The sequence below is a fragment of the Muntiacus reevesi genome, chromosome 9, assembly GCF_963930625.1.
Source record: "Muntiacus reevesi chromosome 9, mMunRee1.1, whole genome shotgun sequence".
In the NCBI taxonomy this organism is placed as follows: domain Eukaryota; kingdom Metazoa; phylum Chordata; class Mammalia; order Artiodactyla; family Cervidae; genus Muntiacus; species Muntiacus reevesi.
Genome location: NC_089257.1, coordinates 46469664 through 46488224, shown reverse-complemented (window position 1 = coordinate 46488224; position 18561 = coordinate 46469664). Strand labels below are relative to the sequence as shown.

Sequence of the window (18561 nt, the reverse complement as noted above, 5' to 3'; positions counted from 1 at the left end):
GTTCATTGCAATACTATTCACAACTGCCAGGACATGGAAGCAACCTACATGTCCATTGACAGATGAATGGATAAAGAAGTACATATATACTAATACAATGAAATATTAGCCATACACAGGAATTTGAGTCAATTTTAGTGAGACGGATGAACCTAGAGCCTGTTATACAGAGTGAAGTCAGAAAGAGAAAAACAAATGTTGTATTTGAACACATATATATGGTGTCTGGAAAAATGGTACTGATGAACCTTTTAATATTTGTAGAGCAGTACTTTGGCCACTTCAAGTGAAGAGCTGACTCATTGGAAAAGACCCTGATGCTGGGAGGGATTGGGGGCAGGTGGAGAAGGGGATGACAGAGGATGAGATGACTGGATGGCATCACCGACTCGATGGACATGAGTTTGAGTAAACTCCGGGAGTTGGTGATGGACAAGGAGGCCTGGCGTGCTGCGATTCATGGGGTCGCAAAGAGTCGGACACTGACTGAACTGAACTGAACTGACTAGAGATGCAGACATAGGGCACAGCGGGGGAAGGAGAAGGGAGGACGAACTGAGAGAGTAGTACTGAAACATACATTACCACAGGTGAAACAGACAGCCGGTGGGAATTTGCTCTATGACATGCAGAGCTCAGCCCAGTGTTCTGTGACAACCTAGAGGGGTGGGGTGGGGAGGCAGGTGGCAAGAGGGAAGGGACGTATGTAAATCTATGGTGACTCATACTGATGGGCGGCAGAAATCACCACATTGTAAAGCTATCATCCTGGTATTAGCATTTAAAGAAAAAAGAAGAGTTTGGGGTAATGAGCGGGGTCATTTAAGCAAATAAACAAGGATGTGCAATTCAAGACAGAAAGTCACTTGGGGACACACACACACACACACACACACACACACGGAGTTGGAAGCTGAAAATTAGTGAGTTAAATCCTGACTATTTAGCAATTCTGGAAATATTCTTAAAATTGTTTAAAGTCTTTCGGAGATATGTAGATTATAAAGATTTATTGTCTCTTCTATGGAATGTAGCTATTAATCTCTATGCCCTTTTAGGCTCATTGGTAATCATTAGTAATGGTATTAAAATCCACATTTTATAAAATATATAAACAGTCGTTTCTTTGTCAGACAGATGAGTCATACACCTCTGTCACTGTTTGACAAGTACTACTCTAGTGCTGAGGAGTTTAGTGAGGGCAGCCTGATTATGGTGGCATGAGTCATGAATGGTAGAAAAGGATCAGAAGCTGTAGGTACAGTTAAGTCTTTCAAGACTATTTGCTCTGAGAAATGTTCTGAGAAATGGAAGGGGGAGCTTCTTTAAGATGGGAGATACTGGAGCATGTGTTTAACCTGTAGTAAATGTTTTTGTAAGGAGGGAGATGATACAGAGGGAAGCAGGAAATTCCAAGACCAATATCTTTGAGAAGTGAGAGAGCCTGGCTGAAGAGTACTAATGGAGGATCTGGCCTCTGATGGCCTCTTTTTTATTTGACAATGGAATATTAGTCATAAAAAAAGCAATTCTACCATTTATATAGCAATGTTGATGGACCTGGAGAATATGATGAACTCTTTTGAAAGAAAAAACACTAAGTGCAGATGGGCTGGTAAATGTGGTATTGGAAGATGAGGGAGTCCTATATGACACCTTCTCTTTTCTCAATGATGCAAAGTCATAAGCTAAGAGTCAAGGGCATTTTTTAAAAGAATAACAGATTCATTAGGGTAGGGCAATAGCATACTATGTCCCTGGAATTTAAGACTGAATATTGCAAAAAGACATTATTTCCAAATCAGTGTATGAGTTACATACAATTGCAATTAGTATACTAACAGGATTTTTTAGACATTGAGCAGATGACTCATAAGTTTATCAGGAGGAATAATCAGATGATAAAACTTTAAGAAATATGAGGAAATATGGGAAAGGATACCCCTTACAAAACACAGACACTAGAGAACATACCTAGAAATACCCCCTACTGCTCTACTTCTAAGAAGACAGTTTATAGTCAAGGGATTGTAAACAGTAATGAGAAAATTCATGATAGGAGAGAGTTATTAAGGAAGCTAAAAGTAAAATCAGCTATTTAGAAACATATTAACTTAAAGTTTCACCATCCATCATGTACCACAAAAATTAATTGCAGAGAAATTAAAGCTAAAGTCACTTGTGAGATTATTAAACAGATCTAAGAGAAATATGCAAATTTCTCTGAACAAAAAATGGGAATTGTAATGGCACAATCACCTTAAAAATACAAAGGAAAATATGAATACATGAAACTACATAAATATTGTAGCACTTCTCTATCCAACATATTCCACTACATATCTAGGTAATAAACTGAAAATAAATGTTGGAACATGAATAACTGTCAAATTGTTGGGGACCTTTGTCTATAAAGAGCTAAAATAAAGCGTTAAAATGAAATCAAGTAAGTAATATAAATGAAAATATCTGTTACATTTTCATTGATATGTTTAATAAATTAGCAAAGAGAGTTCATATGATGAGACAGTCCTAGAAAGAGTACAGTGAGGCAGGCACTCCCACATAATGCTAGCCAGTATGCAAACAGTTTCTAACTTTCTCATAAGCAGTCAACTCTGGCTCTTTGTAACAAGAATTAAAATTTATTTTGCCTATATCCAGTAATTTCACTTCTAGAAATTTGATCTACCATAAAATCATACATTCATGTAAGAAAATTGGGGGGAACAAAATTAAATGTAAGTAAATCCCTAAATACATTATATAGGATTCAAATGATGATACTACATAGTCATTTACATAGATCATTTATCAAGACTATTTACTAGTTACTCATATAACAGCTAGCATATATTAAGTACTATTTGCCAGGCTCTGGTCTAAGTGTGTAATTATCTATTCAAGTCCCTACAAAACATCATGAAGTTATCATAAATCCTACTATTATCATCACTTTTCAGATGAGCAAACTGAGACACAAATGGTTCAGTTTAATGTTCACAAATGATAAAGTGACAGCAGAGACGACACTCGGCACTCTGACGCCCTCCCTCCCTCCTCCTCTTCTCTCCACCCCTACACTGTAGCGTCCCCTCTTCACAAGGAAGAAGCTTCACCAAATTTTAAACAACAATAAAGCAAGACCTTAACCAACATATACAGAATTATTCGGTAAAAAAAAAAGTGAATGCCAAACTTGAGAGTCCCTTGGACTGCAAGTGGATCCAACCAGTTGGTCCTAAAGGAGATCAGTCCTGAATATTCACTGGAAGGACTGATGCTGAAGTTGAAGCTCCAATACCTTGGCCACCTGATGAACTGACTCATTTGAAAAGACCCATGATGCTGGGAAAGATTGACGGCAGAAGAAGGGGATGACGGAGGATGAGATGGTTGGATGGCATCACCGACTTAATGGACATGAGTTTGACAAAACTCCAGAAGTTGGTGATGGACAGGGAGGCCTGGTGTTCTGTGGTCCACAGGGTTGCAAAGAGTTGGACACGACTGAGCGACTGAACTGAACTGAAACTTTATAGGTGATTTTTGCTTCTTTCTAAATTTTATGTTTTTATAATGAATTTGGATTATAGTTTCATCAATTGGCTTTTGCCTTTGCATTGTGGTTGATCTAAATAGATTAAGTAATTTAAGATAGTTCTGTAAAAAAAAATATTTCTGAATCTTTACATTGCGCTATCCACAAAAGTAATCCCAATGATATGAGCAGGAGTACTTTGTCACCTCTTAACTGAATAGACTGAAGTTACCAGGTTTGTCCAAAATATGCCCATACTGATAAATCAAATGACAGAAATAAGGCATATTTAAGGTAGCTAGAAAACTTTATATATATATATAGAGAGAATTTATATATATATCCCTCCTTTCATGTGGACACAGAGATATACATATTCTCACTTCACAATTGTTTTATGTTTTGAAAATTTTCTGTATCTATATAAACTGTTAAAAAATTCAAGCAATATATACAATAGATGTATCTATGGCTGTATCTCTACCCCTAATTTCAAATTGAGGAATTCCACATTAGTTTTATTGGTTTCTATCTTTTAATTTTAAATCAAGTCACTATTAAATTTTCCCATTTGGATTTTTCCATTATCTCAACAAAAACTGTCCCTTGAAACTGAAGTAGATCCATAGACACAAACTGATTCTTCTTTCCAAATAATTATTTGAACAACAGCTACATAACAGACAAGAAGTCCAGTATATCTTCTGAGGATTCTTATTCCTGCAACAGCCTAAGAATCTTGTTCAAACAAGTGAAGTCTTCCTCTGATTTTAAGAGGCTATTGGAGTTTGCTCAGACCAAATCTATGGCTATTGATCACTGATACATGATATTGATTGAAACTTAGTCCCTTACCATGTCTATTTTGTAACTGTGTCAGGAGTGTGTCCATAGCATGTATTTTTGTAGGAACCTTCTCAAGGCCCCCATAACCTCTTTATTCCTCAGGCTATAGATGAGGGGGTTCAGGGCTGGGGTGACAATCATGTAGAAGACAGAAATAACATTGTCCTGCTTGGGGCTGTGGAGGGAACTGGGCAGAACATACATGCATGTGGCAGCTCCATAGAACATCCCGACCACAGTCAAGTGGGAAGAGCAGGTGACCAGAGCTTTCTGCCTCCCTTCATTTGAGGGCATGTGGAGCACAGTAAGTAGGATTACTGAATAGGAGACAAGGATAGCAACAAAAGGGGGAATCAGAAAGGTCACACCCATCATATACACCATGAGTTCATATCTGGAAGTATCTGCACAGGCCAACTTCAACAGAGGTGGGATCTCACAGAGGAGGTGGCTAATTTCTCGGGACGTGCAGAAGGAGAAGTGCATGATATACAAAGTATGACATAATGCATTCAGGAGTGCCAGGACCCAGGGTGTGGCCACCATGAGCCAGCAGACCCTCGGCCTCATGAGGACCATGTAGTTCAAAGGAAGACAGATGGCCACATACCTGTCATAGGCCATAAAGGCCAGTAGGAGGTCCTCTGCACCACCGAGGGTCAGTACTAGAAACACCTGAAGGGCACAGCCCCCAAAGGAGATGGTGTTTTCACTGAGCAGAAAATCCACGATGGCCTTGGGAGTGACAACAGATGTGAAGAGGAGGTCCATGAGGGAGAGCTGCCCGAGCAGGAGGTACATGGGCACGTGGAGCCGGGCATCCATTGTGATGGCCAGGAGCAGCAGGCCATTGCTGGTGAGGGCCAGTGCGTATAGGACCGTCATTGTAGCACAGAGCAGCTCAGGAGACCCACTGTCATTCAGAATCCCCATCAATATGAAGCCGCTTCCCAGGGTGGAGTTCCAGTGCTCCATTCTGTGTTGTTTTTTAGTTGCCTGGAAACAAATGGATCCTTGGTGAATTTTTGTTGTGATGGTCTCATAGTTTTATACCATCAGAGTTCCCATAGGATGGCCAACATGAATCCAGTGAGATGATGCCTTTCCCACTGGTAACTGATGTTTTCTCTTCATCTCTCAGTTTCTGACTCTTTTAATTGTATCTTGATAAACAAAGAACCCATTTAATTGGAGAATAAACATTAGTATAAGAACCTATCTAATTGGAAAATAAACATCACTATAAGAGCTAAACATTAAGAGATTACTACATGAGGATTATTCAGGACATCAAGCCTGAACATGTATATCCCTAGAAAGTGAAATCATCTCTTTCACAGCAATAAAGAAATATTCTACTACACATGCTCCTGATTTTTTCTGATACCTATGCTTTAAGTAGAATGTGTAATCGATCATTTACATACCCAGTCAGTGTTCTGCATAAGTCTTTTTTGATTGATTTTCTGAAACAGGCACAGAAATGTGATTTCAATAATGCACCTCAATATACTTCTCTACATAACTTGTGTTATTAATCCTACCTTCTCACTTTTGCTTAAACTCAGATCCCCATTCTCCCTCTGACAGGGCTAAGGTATCCACACTGGATTGAATGGCCACACAGAAGGAGAAGAGCTCTTAATCTAGAAATGGCTCTTGGAGTGTTGTGCCCAATCTCAGGGAGAAAATAGAGAGATAGGCACCTGAGAATGACAGAAATCAGTGTCACTCAGCATGGGAACTGGGTAGATAAATCCAATTTTGAACACAGTGAAACATATTTCTAAAAGTCACTTTCCTTTATTGTGTCCTATATTTTGACATTTCACTAATTTCCATCAACCTCTACAAGGTCCACAGAATTTTGATGATAAAAGGTATTACAGCATATCACAGGCCTTTCATCTACTTTTAAATGTTTCTTTGGAGGCATTTATTGTAAGGTTGGTGCAAACATTTTTATCAAAGGTCAGCAAAGTCTATGGAGTTTAAAAACAGGTCCTGAAGCTTCCACCAGGAAGCAGATACCCTGGTCTGGGATATAACTTAGAATCTTACTGCAGACTGTGAGATTCACTGATTCCTCTTCATGTTTAGAAAACCAAGTATATAGGAGTTTGGGATGGGGTACAGACCAAAGCACCATAGAACTTGGAAGTCAGAGTAGCTGAAGTTCATATGTCTGCACTGGGCTCCATTTCTTAACTCAGCATTCCTAAAAGCTGCACACTTTTCTGAAACTGAGACAATACACTTACTGTGGGAAGCCAGCTTCCTGACCACACGGTCTATCCTGGAGATAGTCTGAGAGTCAAAGAAGTTCCAGTAGAAGTGAAGAAGGAAGATAGGCACTTTCTAGCAATATTCAGTTAGTTTTTTGCTAAGTAGAGTTAGAAGTCTGAGGTATCTTACCAAGGTAGGTGTCAGGCTTCTTTTATTCCTTCAATTCTTCTGGAGATCTTCTCTGGAAATGCAATAAATGCAGAAAGAACATCAATACAGTTCTTGGATAGTTTCTATGAAGCAAGAAGATAGCTCTCCTGTTCTCACGCCTATGGAGAATTGTAAGAAGCTGCTTCTGTCACACAGTTCCCCAAGTAGGAGGCTCATCTAGCTCTGGAGCATTTGTCTGACTGGGTTGATGGGTACCGATGCTCAGACTTTCATTTAGTCTGGGGAATGGGAGAAAAGTGAAAGCAGTGGGAATCTGGAGGAAGTAGATATTAATCAGAATGGCTGCTCAAAGGAGACACTGCAATGGCTGACCTCACTGTCTCTGGAGCCAACACTAAGCTAAGGCCTCTCCTGGGGGAGGCTGCGTGGTTTCCTCACCCATGACCCCACTTCCTTTACTCTATTCTACCCTTGTGTTCAGAAGGACTCAGCCTCTCAGCTGAAATGGCCTCCCCTGGAAATGTTGGTCCAGAACACAGGGTGGGAATAAATCCCTTTGGCCCTGTTTTTTGGTCCTGTATCCCTGCACTCTTCTCTCACTAAATGAGCTTGGAGGCCCTGGGTTTCTATGTCACCTAAGGGAGGCACTGATAGTGCATTTCCAAATTATTGACTGAACTGAGCAGGAAACAAAGGTCACTTTCATGGTCATCCGTCCTCTGCCACAAATTTAAGGTGGGTTTTGGGGCATCTGTAGCATCTTGCTTCCCATCTCCACTCCCCTGGCCTCCTGACAAAAGATTAATCTCCAAAACAGACAATCAGTTCAGGCAGCTCAATATCAGAAAAACAAACAACCCAATCAAAAAGTGGGCAGATGACCTAAACAGACATTTCTCCAAAGAAGACTTATAGATGGCTAATAAATACATGAAAAAAAAAGCTCAATATCACTTATTATTAGAGAAATGCAAACCAAAACTACAACGAGGTTATCAACTCACACCAGTCAGAATGGTAATCATCAAAAAAATCTACAAACAGTAAATGCTAGAGTAACCCTCTTGCACTGTTGGTGGAAATATAAATTGATACAGCCACTATGGATAATAGTATGGAGATTTCTTTTAAAAACTAGGGGAAAAAAACCTATCATATAATCCAGCAATCCCACTACTGGTGATATACTCTGGGAAAATCACAGTTCTAAAAGACATGTACCCCAATGTTCATTGTAGCACTATTTACAATAGCCAGGACATGGAAGCAACCTAAGTGTCCATCAATAGGTTAATGGATAAAGAAGGTGTGATACATATATATTAACACAATGGAATATTAGCTGTAAAAAGGAGTTAATTTGAGTCAGTTTTAGTGAGGTGGATGAACCTAGAGTCTGTTACACAGAATGAAGTAAGTCAGAAAGAGGAAACAAATGTTGTATATGAATGCATATATATATATATATATATATATATATATATATATATATATATGCATTTGTAGGGCAGCAATAGAGACACAGACATAGAGAACAGACTTGTGGACACAGAGAGGGAAGGAGAGAGTGGGACAAATTGAGACAGTAGCACTGCAAGATATACATTACCATATGTTAAGTAGATAGAAGTGGGAATCAGCCCAATGCTGTGACAACCTAGAGGAGTGGGATGAGTGGGGAGGGGGAGAGAGGTTCAAGTGGGAGAGGACATATGTAAATTTATGGCTGACTCTTGCTGATGTTTGGTAGAAACCAACACAACATTGTAAAGTAATTATCCCCCAATTAAAAATAAATTAACTAAAAAATAATCTTAAATTTCAGCCCTAAATATAATTATTTTTGCCCTTGAAACAAGCACTCTTTGATGAATAAAAATCTGGAGAAATATTTTAATTTCACACTTTGTATTATACTTCAACCTACAAATAACATATCATATTTGCACAGTTTCACAATTTTGAGTGGGTGCACAGAGGACAGAAAAGTGAATTTGTGCAAAAGTACATTAATATTTCTCAGTGCTCCTTAAAATCGCTACATGTATAAAAAACGTTTGACTACTAGCTAATGAGAGGTATGTAGAAAACTACATTTCACATTTGTTAGTGGCAGATATTTTAGCATTCAAAGTAATATCTGATATTCCAAACAACATTATTATAAATGAATAAATCTGGGCTATCCTCAAAAACCAGAATTTTGTTCTTACTGAAAGATTGCTGCTGAACCACGAAAGAGACGCCAGGATTCTTGGCCTCCAGAGGAAAGGAATTCAATCTGGGGCCAGTGTCAAGGCTTGATAGCTCAGAGCTCTTGTGCAATAAAGTTTTATTAAAGTATAAAAGAGATAGAGAAAGCTTCTGACATAAACATCAGAAGGGGGCAGAAAGAGTGCCTCCCTGCTGGTCTTTAGTTACTAGCAATCTGCTAATTAGGAAAACGAAATGTCTCAGAACTCAGAGACTGGCACCAGGCCCCTCACCCACAACATGCATTTTGAGATAACAATGGCACAAGGGGAGTTGTCCCCTGCCAGAAAAACGAGTGACTTGAATCTTGAAGAAAGGCAGGTTTCCAAGCAAATACAGTCTCATTAACAAAGCTAAAGAGAACATTTGCATGAATAAAACATGCCAGTTTGTAAGCGGGTTCTAAGTATTAAGCAGAACCGTCTTGAAGATTGAGTCTAGGTTTCATTAACATAGTTCATTAACGTAGCTTAAGACAAACACTTCCATAAGAAAAACACATCCCTGAGCTCAAGGTTTGAGAAAAGTTAAGCTCAGGTGGAACCCAGTGTCTTCATGGCAACACCGAATTTCAAAAGCAACCTCTTTTAAAATTTGTATGTGAAAGTGAAGTCGCTCAGTCATGTCCGACTCTCTGTGACCCCATGGGCTGAAACCTACCAGGATCCTCAGTCCATGGGATTTTCCAGGCAAGAATACTGGAGTATTGCCATTTCCTTCTAACTGCAAGTTAGAGTGGGTTGGCATTTCCTTCTAACACTTGTAGTCTCTTTCCTCCTGGTGCTTAAGAGAGAGATTAAAAAGTGTCTGACACTTGAAGCATATTTACTCCCTTTTGAGACCCCTGGCCTTCCTGTCTGTTACTCTCTCATTACCAAAAATCAGAGGAAGAAGAACTAAATAACAAATGAGCCTAGATTTGGGAGTATAATTATCATGTTTCCTCTTAAGGTTTTGAATTTTTAGTATTTAAAAATTCTATGTTATGTCTCAAACTGGACATGGAACAAAAGACTGGTAACAAATTGGAAAAGACGTACATCAAGGCTGTATATTGTTAAGTTCAGTCGATCAGTCGTGTCCGACTCTTTGCGACATGAACTGCAGCACAGCAGGCCTCCTTGTCCATCACCAGCTCCCCCGGGGTTTACTCAAGTCCGTTGGGTCCATCATGCCATCCAACCATCTCATCCCACCTCTGTCGTCCCCTTCCCTCCCACCTTAAAACTTTCCCAGCATCAGGGTCTTTTCAAATGAGTCAGTTTTTCTCATCAGGGGGCCAAAGTATTGGAGCTTCAGCTTCAGGATCTGTCCTTCCAATGAATATTCAGAACTGATTTCCTTTAGGATGGACTGGTTGGATCTCCTTGCAGTCCAAGGGACTCTCAAGAGTCTTCTCCAACACCACAGTTGAAAAGCATCATTTCTTCGGTGCTTTTCTTTATAGTCCAACTCTCGCATCCATGCATGACTACTGGAAAAACCATAGATTTGACTAGACAGATCTTTCCTGGCAAAGTAATGACTCTGTTTTTTAAAATGCTGTCTACGTTGGTCATAACATTTCTTCCAAGGAGTAAGCATCTTTTACTTTTATGGCTGCACTCACCATTTGCAGTGATTTTGGAACACACACAAAAAAACAAAGTCTCTCACTGTTTCTACAGTTTCCACATCTATTTGCCATGAAGTGATGGGACAAGCTGCCATGATCTGTTTTCTGAATGTTGAGTTTTAAGAAAACTTTTTCACTTTCCTCTTTCACTTTCATCAAGAGGTTCTTCAGTTCCTCTTCTCTTCGTGCCATAAGGGTGGTACATATCTGAGGTTACTGATATTTCTCCCAGCAATCTTGATTCCAGCTTGTGCTTCATCCAGCCCAGTGCTTCTCATGATGTGCTCTGCATAACAATTAAATAAGCAGGGTGACAATGTACAGCCTAGACATACTCCTTTCCCGATTTGGAACCAATCTGTTGTTACATGTCCAGTTTTAACTGTTGCTTCCTGACCTGCATACAGATTTTGCAGGAGGCAGGTCAGGTGGTCTGGTATTCCCATCTCTTTCAGAATTTTCCAAGTTTGTTGTGATCCACACAGTCAAAGGCTTTCACACAGTCAATAAAGCAGAAGTAGATGTTTTTCTGGAATTCTCTTGCTTTCTCAATGATCCAGCGAATGTTGGCAATTTGATTTCTGGTTCCTCTGCCTTTTCTAAATTCAGCTTGAACATCTGGAAATTCAGAGGTCACGTACTGTTGAAGCCTGGCTTGGCGAGTTTTGAGCATTACTTTACTAGCCTGTGAGATGAGTGCAATTGTGCATTAGTTTGAGCATTCTTTGACATTGCCTTTCTTTGGGATTGGAATAAAAACTGACCTTTTCCAGTCCTGTGGCCACTGCTGAGTTTTCCAAATTTGCTGGCATATTGAGTGCAGCATTTTCACAGCATCATCTTTTAGGATTCGAAACAGCTCAAGTGGAATTCCATCACCTCCACTAGCTTTGTTCACAGTGATGCTTCCTAAGTGATGCCCACTTGACTTTGCATTCCAGGATGTCTGGCTCTAGGTGAGTGATCACACCATTCTGATTATCTGGGTCGTGAAGATCTTTTTTATATAGTTCTTCTGTGTATTCTTGCCACCTGTTCTTAATATCTTCTGCCTCTGTTAGGTCCACACCATTTCTGTCCTTTATTGTGCCCGTCTTTGCATGAAATGGTCCCTTGGTATCATTGTAGCCACACATTCTGGGAAACAAACTCACTTAGAAGGACAATGCAGATAGTGGAGTGCAGTTTATTATACCTGCGGGCCCAAGACAGAGTCTTCTCTTAGCCAAGGATCCTGACCAATTTTGGGGAAAACCTTATATACCCTAAGTATATGTGCTCAAACCCACCTCCCCAAATTCTCTGAAAATAGTCCGAACAAAGGAAAAGAAACATACAATCAAAGTTAATCCACGATTCATATGCTTTAAGCCTAGGTAGTTAACAGTGGGCAATTATCAATAGGCCTGTGGTCATACCCCAACAAGCATAATAGAATTTATGATTCTATTCGGTTACACAGATAATTAGGGCATTTTTTTAGGTGACAGGGAGTCTAGGTACAAGCCCTTAGGCTTTTCCATCCGGGGGCTCTGATTTTCCAGTTTGTATGTCTTTTCCATAGTACAGGGCATATAGCTCAAAGTCCACAGTCCGGCCCAAGATGGAGACCTGCTTTCAAGATGGAACCTGTTCTGTCTGTTTCCTCCTTCAGTATCTCTGATTTGCTTGAAGAGATCTCTAGTCTTTCCCATTCTATTGTTTTCCTCTATTTTTTTGCACTGATCACTGAGGAAGGCTTTCCTATCTCTCCTTGTTATTCTTTGGAACTCTGCATTCAAATGGGTGTATCTTTCCTTTTCTCCTTTGCCTTTCTCTTTCTTCTCTTCACAGCTATTTGTAAGTCCTCCTCAGAAAACCACTTTGCCTTTTTGCACTTCTTTTTCTTGGGGATGATCTTGATCCCTGCCTACTGTACAATGTTATGAGCCTCCATCCATTGTTCTTCAGACACTCTATCAGACCTAATTCCTTGAATCTATTTGTCACTTCCTCTGTATAATCATAAGGGATTTGATTTAGATCATACCTGAGTGGGCTAGTGGTTTCCCCTACTTTCTTCAATTTAAATCTGTATTTTGCAATAAGGAGTTCATTATCTGAGCCACAGTCAGCTCCCAGTCTTGCTTTTGCTGGAAGTATAGAGCTTCTCCATCTTTGGCTGCAAAGAATATAATCAATCTGATTTCATTGTTGACCATCTGGTGATGTCCACAGGTTGAATCTTCTCTTTTGATGTTGGAAGACAGTGCTTGCTATGACCAGTGCATTCTCCTGGCAAAACTCTATTAGCCTTTGCCCTGCTTCATTCTGTACTCCAAGGCCTGATTTGCCTGTTACTCCAGGTGTTTCTTGACTTCCTACACCTGCATTACAGTCCCCTATAATGAAAAGGACATCTTTTTGGGGTGTTAGTTCTAGACGGTCTTGTAGTTCTTCATAGAACCGTTCAACTTCAGCTTCTTCAGCATTACTGGTCGCGGCATATACTTGGATTACTGTGATAGTGAATGGTTTGCCTTGGAAATGAACAGAGATCATTCTGTTGTTTTTGAGATTGCATCCAAGTACTGCATTTCAGACTCTTTTGGTGACTGTGATGGCTACTCCATTTCTTCTAAAGGATTCTTGCCCACAGTAGTAGATATCATGGTCATCTGAGTTAAATTCACCCATTCCAGTCCATTTTAGCTTGCTGATTCCTATGTCGATGTTCACTCTTGCCATCTCCTGTGTGACCACTTCCAATTTGCCTTGATTCATGGGCCTAACATTCCAGGTTCCTATGCAATATTGCTCTTTACAGCATCAGGCTTTACTTCTGTCACCCATCACAACCATAACTGAGTGTTGTTTTTGCTCTGGCTCTGTCTCTTCATTCTTTCTGGAGTTATTTCTCCACTGATCTCCAGTAGCATATTGGGCACCTACCAACCTGGGGAGTTCACCTTTCAGTGTCCTATCTTTTTGCCTTTTCATACTGTTCATGGGGTTCTCAAGGCAAGAATACTGAAGTGGTTTGCCATTCCCTTCTCTGACCACGTTTGGTCACGTTTGGTCAAAACTCTCTACCATGATCCATCCGGCATGGCTCATAGTTTCATTGAGTTAGACAAGGCTGTGGTCCATGTGATCAGATTGGTTAGTTTCCTGTGATTGTGGTTTTCAGTCTGTCTGCACTCTGATTGAGAAGGATAAGAGGCTTATGGAAGCTTCCTGATGGGAGAGACTGACTGAGGGGGAAACTGGGTCTTGCTCTGATGGGCAGGGCCATGCTCAGTAAATCTTTAATCCAATTTTCTATTGATGGGTGAGGTTGTTTTCCCTCCCTGTTATTTACCTGGGGCCAAAGTGTGGTGGAGGTAGTGAAGATAATGGTGATCTCCTTCAAAACGTCACATGCACACCCTGCTACACTCAGTGCCCCCAACTCTGCAGCAGGCCACTGCCAACCCATGCCTCCGCGAGAGACTCCTGGGCACTCATGGGCAAGTCTTGGTCAGTGTCTTGTGGGGTCACTACTCCTTTATCCTGGGTCCTGGTGCCCACAATGTTCTGTTTGTTCCCTCCAAGAGTCTGTTTCCCCAGTCCTACGTAAGTTCTGGTGGCTCTATGCTGGGGTTAATGGCGACCTCCCCCAAGATTGCTTATGTCATACCCAGGTCTGCGGCACCCAGAGCCCCTGCTCCTGGGGCAGACCACTGCTGACCCGGGCCTCCTCAGGAGACACTCAAACACAGCTCTGTCTCAGTCTCTGTGGGGCCTCTGGGTCCTGGTGTGCACAAGGTTTTTTTGAGACCTCTGAGCATCTCTGGCGGGTATGGGGTTTGATTCTCAATGTATTTTTGCCCCTCCTACCATCTTGCTAGGGCTTCTCCTTTGCCTTTGGACGCGGGGTATCTTTTCTCAGCAGCCGCTCCAGTGCTGTGGTCTATAATCACTTCCACTGTATAATCGTAAGGGCTTCCCTGATAGCTCAGTTGGTAAAGAATCCACCTGCAATGCAGGAAACCTCGGTCCAATTCCTGACTTGGGAAGATACACTGGAGAAGGGATAGGCTACCCACTCCAATATTCTTGGGCTTCCCTTGTGGCTCAGCTGGTGAAGAATCTCCCTGAAACGTGGGAGACCTGGGTTCAATCCCTGGGTTGGGAAGATCCCCTGGAGAAGGGAAAGGCTACCCACTCCAGTATTCTGGCCTGGAGAATTCTACTGACTGTATAGTCCATGGGGTCACAAGGAGTTGGACAAAACCAGCTCCATCACTTCATGACAAATAGATGGGGAAACAATGGAAACAGTGACAGACTTTATTTTGGGGGGCTCCAAAATCACTGCAGTTGGTGACTGCAGCCATGAAATTAAAAGATGCTTACTCCTTGAAAGAAAAGTTATAACCAACCTAGACAGCATATTAAAAAGCAGAGACATTACTTTGCCAACAAAGGTCCAACTAGCAAAGTTGTGGTTTTACCAGTAGTCATGTATGGATGTGAGAGTTGGACTATAAAGAAAGCTGAGCACCAAAGGATTGATGCTTTTGAACTGTTGTGTTGGAGAAGACTCATGAGAGTCCCTTTGACAGCAAGGAGATCCAATCAGGCCACCCTAAAGAAATCAGTCCTGAATATTCATTGGAAGGACTGATGCTGAAGCTGAAACTCCAAACTTTGGCCACCTGATGCAAAGAACTGAGTCATTTGAAAAGACCCTGATGCTGGGAAAGATTGAAGGTGAGAAGAAAAGGGGACGACAGAGGATGAGCTGGTTGGATGGCATCATCAACTCAATGGACGTGAGTCTGAGTGAGCTCCAGGAGTTGGCGATGGACAGGGAAGCCTGGTGTGCTGCAGTCCATGGGGTCACAAAGAGTCAGACACGACTGGGCGACTGAACTGTACTGACTGAACATTAAATCCCTTTTCAAAGCAGATAGGATATAAATAAAACTTTTTAAATTCACAGAAAAAAATCAAGATAACTGGGGACTTTTTCTATCAGCACTTAAGAAGGCTGTACAAGCAGAATATTAAAAACTGTCTATTCAATTAATTCCTATTTTTTAAATTTTTATTAAGGCACAAATTTTCACCCAATAAAATCTACCTCTTTTCATATACAGTTCAGCAATTTTTGACAAATGTATATAATAGCATATGAATAAGGGAAAGGGAAAGTGAAAGTGTTAGTCTCTCAGTCTTGTCCAACTCTTTAAGACCCTTTGGACTGTAACCCACCAGGCTCCTCTGCCCATGGGATTCTCCAGCCAAGAATACTCGAGTGGGTTGGCATGCCCTCCTCCAGGGGATCGTCCTGACACAGGAATCAACCCCACATCTCTTGAGTCTTCTGCAGTACAGGTGGGTTTCTTTACCTGCTGAGCCATCAGGGAAGCCCATAATAGAATACAACCACCACCAAAACCAAGGTATAAAAGTTGCCTCAACCCCCCAAATTCCCTGGTGCCTTTTGATAGTCATCCCATGCTCACCCAAACCCTTGGGAACTCTCTGATCTGTTTACGGTTGCTCCTATTTTTTCCCTACATGTCATATGAATGGTATCAGATACTTTGAGTATAGCGCCTTTCACTTGGCATAATATGTTTTAGATTCATCCAAATTATGCCATCTATTAAGAGTCTGTTCCCATTTTTTGCTGAGTAACATTCAGTTCTGTGGATGTATCATAGTTTCTTATCCAATCACCAGTTAAAGGACACTTGTGTTGTTTCTGGTTATTCTTGTTAGTGTAAAAAAGACATTATAAACACTCCTGTATAGGTTTTTGAGTGACTACAAGTTGTTATTCACTTGGGTAAGTACCTTGTAGTAAACTTGCTTTGTCGTGTGGTTAAGTATGTGTTTAATTTTATTAAAAACTGTCCATCTGTTTTCTGTAGTGATTGAACTATTTTTACTCTTATTTTGCACTTTTAAGCTATAAAATATGGGTTTTTTAATTACAATTAAAAATAAAACACATATTGCCTGAAGCTTTAAATTTCATGTCTTCCTAATTAGTATTTAAAGATAAAAATAAGAGTTTTGGTGAATGAGCAGGATTATTTATGCAAGTAAAGAAGAAGGTGCAATTCAAGACAGAAAGTCATACAGGAAAAAATGGGAATGGTAAGGGTACTATCGCTTATAAAATACAAAGGAAAAAATGAATCTATGACATTTTGTAAATGTTGTAACACTTCTCTACCCAACATATCCTGCTACATATGTAACAAACTGAAAATAAATGCTACCATGTATATAATTGCCAAATTATCTAGGACCTTTGTCTATATAGGGCTACAGAAAAACCATTAGAATAAAACAAAATAAATATAAGTGAAAACACCTGTTACTTTCTGTTTATGTGCTTAATAAATTATCAAAGGGAGTTTATATAAGACAGCATGGGAAAGAGTACAATGAGGCAGAGACTCTCACAAAATGCTAGCCAGCATGCAAAAAGTCTCTAACTTTCTCATAAACAGTTAGCTCTTTAAATTAAGAATTTCAGATAGTTTCTTTGCTTATATTCCATTATTTACACTTCAAGAATTTGACCTCACATAAAATATACCATTACATAAAAAAATTTAAAGGGCCAAAATTAAATGTAAGTAATCCCTAAGTACATTATATAGAGGATTCATATGATGCTATTATGTAGTCATTTGAAATGAAGTTTTGTCAAGACTATTTACTAGGTATTCATGTAACAGTATGGTTTAAGAACTATTTGCGAGGCACAGGGCTAAGTGTATTATTATCTTATTCAAGTCACCCTAAAACATGAGATCATCAGGCGTCTTATTAAGAAAAAGTCTCACTGCTTTTCAGAGGAACAAAGTGAGAAATGAATGGTTTAATTTGTGTTCAAAGATACACAGATGCTAGATGGTGAGCAGAGATTAAACTCAGGACTCTTGCCACCTACCTCCCTAAGCCCCCCAGCCCTGCACTATAATGCCCTCTTTTCAAAGGAAGAAACTTCACCAAATTTCAAGCAACAAAAAAGCAAAACTTTAGCCAAAATGTACATAACTACTCAGTAAACTGCATATAGATAAGCAAAAAATAAATAGAAAACCTTTTAGGAGATTTTTGCTTCTTTCTCAATTTCTGAATTTTCTGTTTTTATAATGAACTTGGACCAGTTCCACAGATTATTAGCTTTTATATTATCATTGATCTTAATACACTAAGTAATTTAAGACAGCTTCTGAAAGGAAAATATTTCTTAGTTTTAAAAAAGCACTACCTCCCAAAATATTTTCAATTAGGTGAGCCAAGAAAGTTCACAGTTTTTGTTATAAATATTTCCACACAGGTAAATCAAATGATACAAATAAAGCATATCTAAATTAGCAGAAAGTGAATTATATATGATAGCTTTCCTTTCCTGTGGACACAGACAAAGACATATACTCACCACGCAATTGTTCTGATGTTTCAAAACAGGTCTACATGTATGTAAATCACATTTTTAAAAACTCAAGCAAAATACACAACACATGACTCTCACTGCTATTATATTTCCAATGCTCACTTGAAATCTGGGAACTTTCACATTCTGTTTTACTTATTTCTGTACTTTAATTTTCATTTTGCAATATAAAAATGACCCATTAGCCTTTCCCACTCTCTCAACATAAATATTTGTACAAATGCATTCGCAAATCCATTATTCTTTCCAACTAATTGTTTGAACAACCATCTATCTAATAAACAAGAAGTCCAATATGTCTTATGAGGCTATTTTTGTCTACAATTGTCTAAGAATCCAGTCAAATGAGAGCAACTCTCCTCTGATTTAAGAGGTTATTGGAGTTTGATCAGGCTCCTATAAGCTACCATTATCACAGCCACATGATACTTAGGACCCTACCATGTCAACTTGGCAACTCTG

The 18561-nt window shown here is 39.8% G+C and overlaps 1 protein-coding gene across 1 annotated transcript; it reads right to left on the bottom strand.

The window, feature by feature from the left end:
* Positions 1-4417: 4417 nt before the first annotated feature.
* Positions 4418-5362, bottom strand: LOC136174894 (olfactory receptor 2AG1-like). The gene has a single exon (XM_065945154.1). It carries the CDS (start codon positions 5360-5362, stop codon positions 4418-4420), a length of 945 nt encoding a protein of 314 aa, XP_065801226.1.
* Between the last annotated feature and the right edge of the window lie 13199 nt (positions 5363-18561).

Excerpts from the sequence above, each read along its gene's own strand:
- LOC136174894 (XM_065945154.1), bottom strand. The coding sequence starts at position 5,362 with ATGGAGCACTGGAACTCCACCCTGGGAAGCGGCTTCATATTGATGGGG.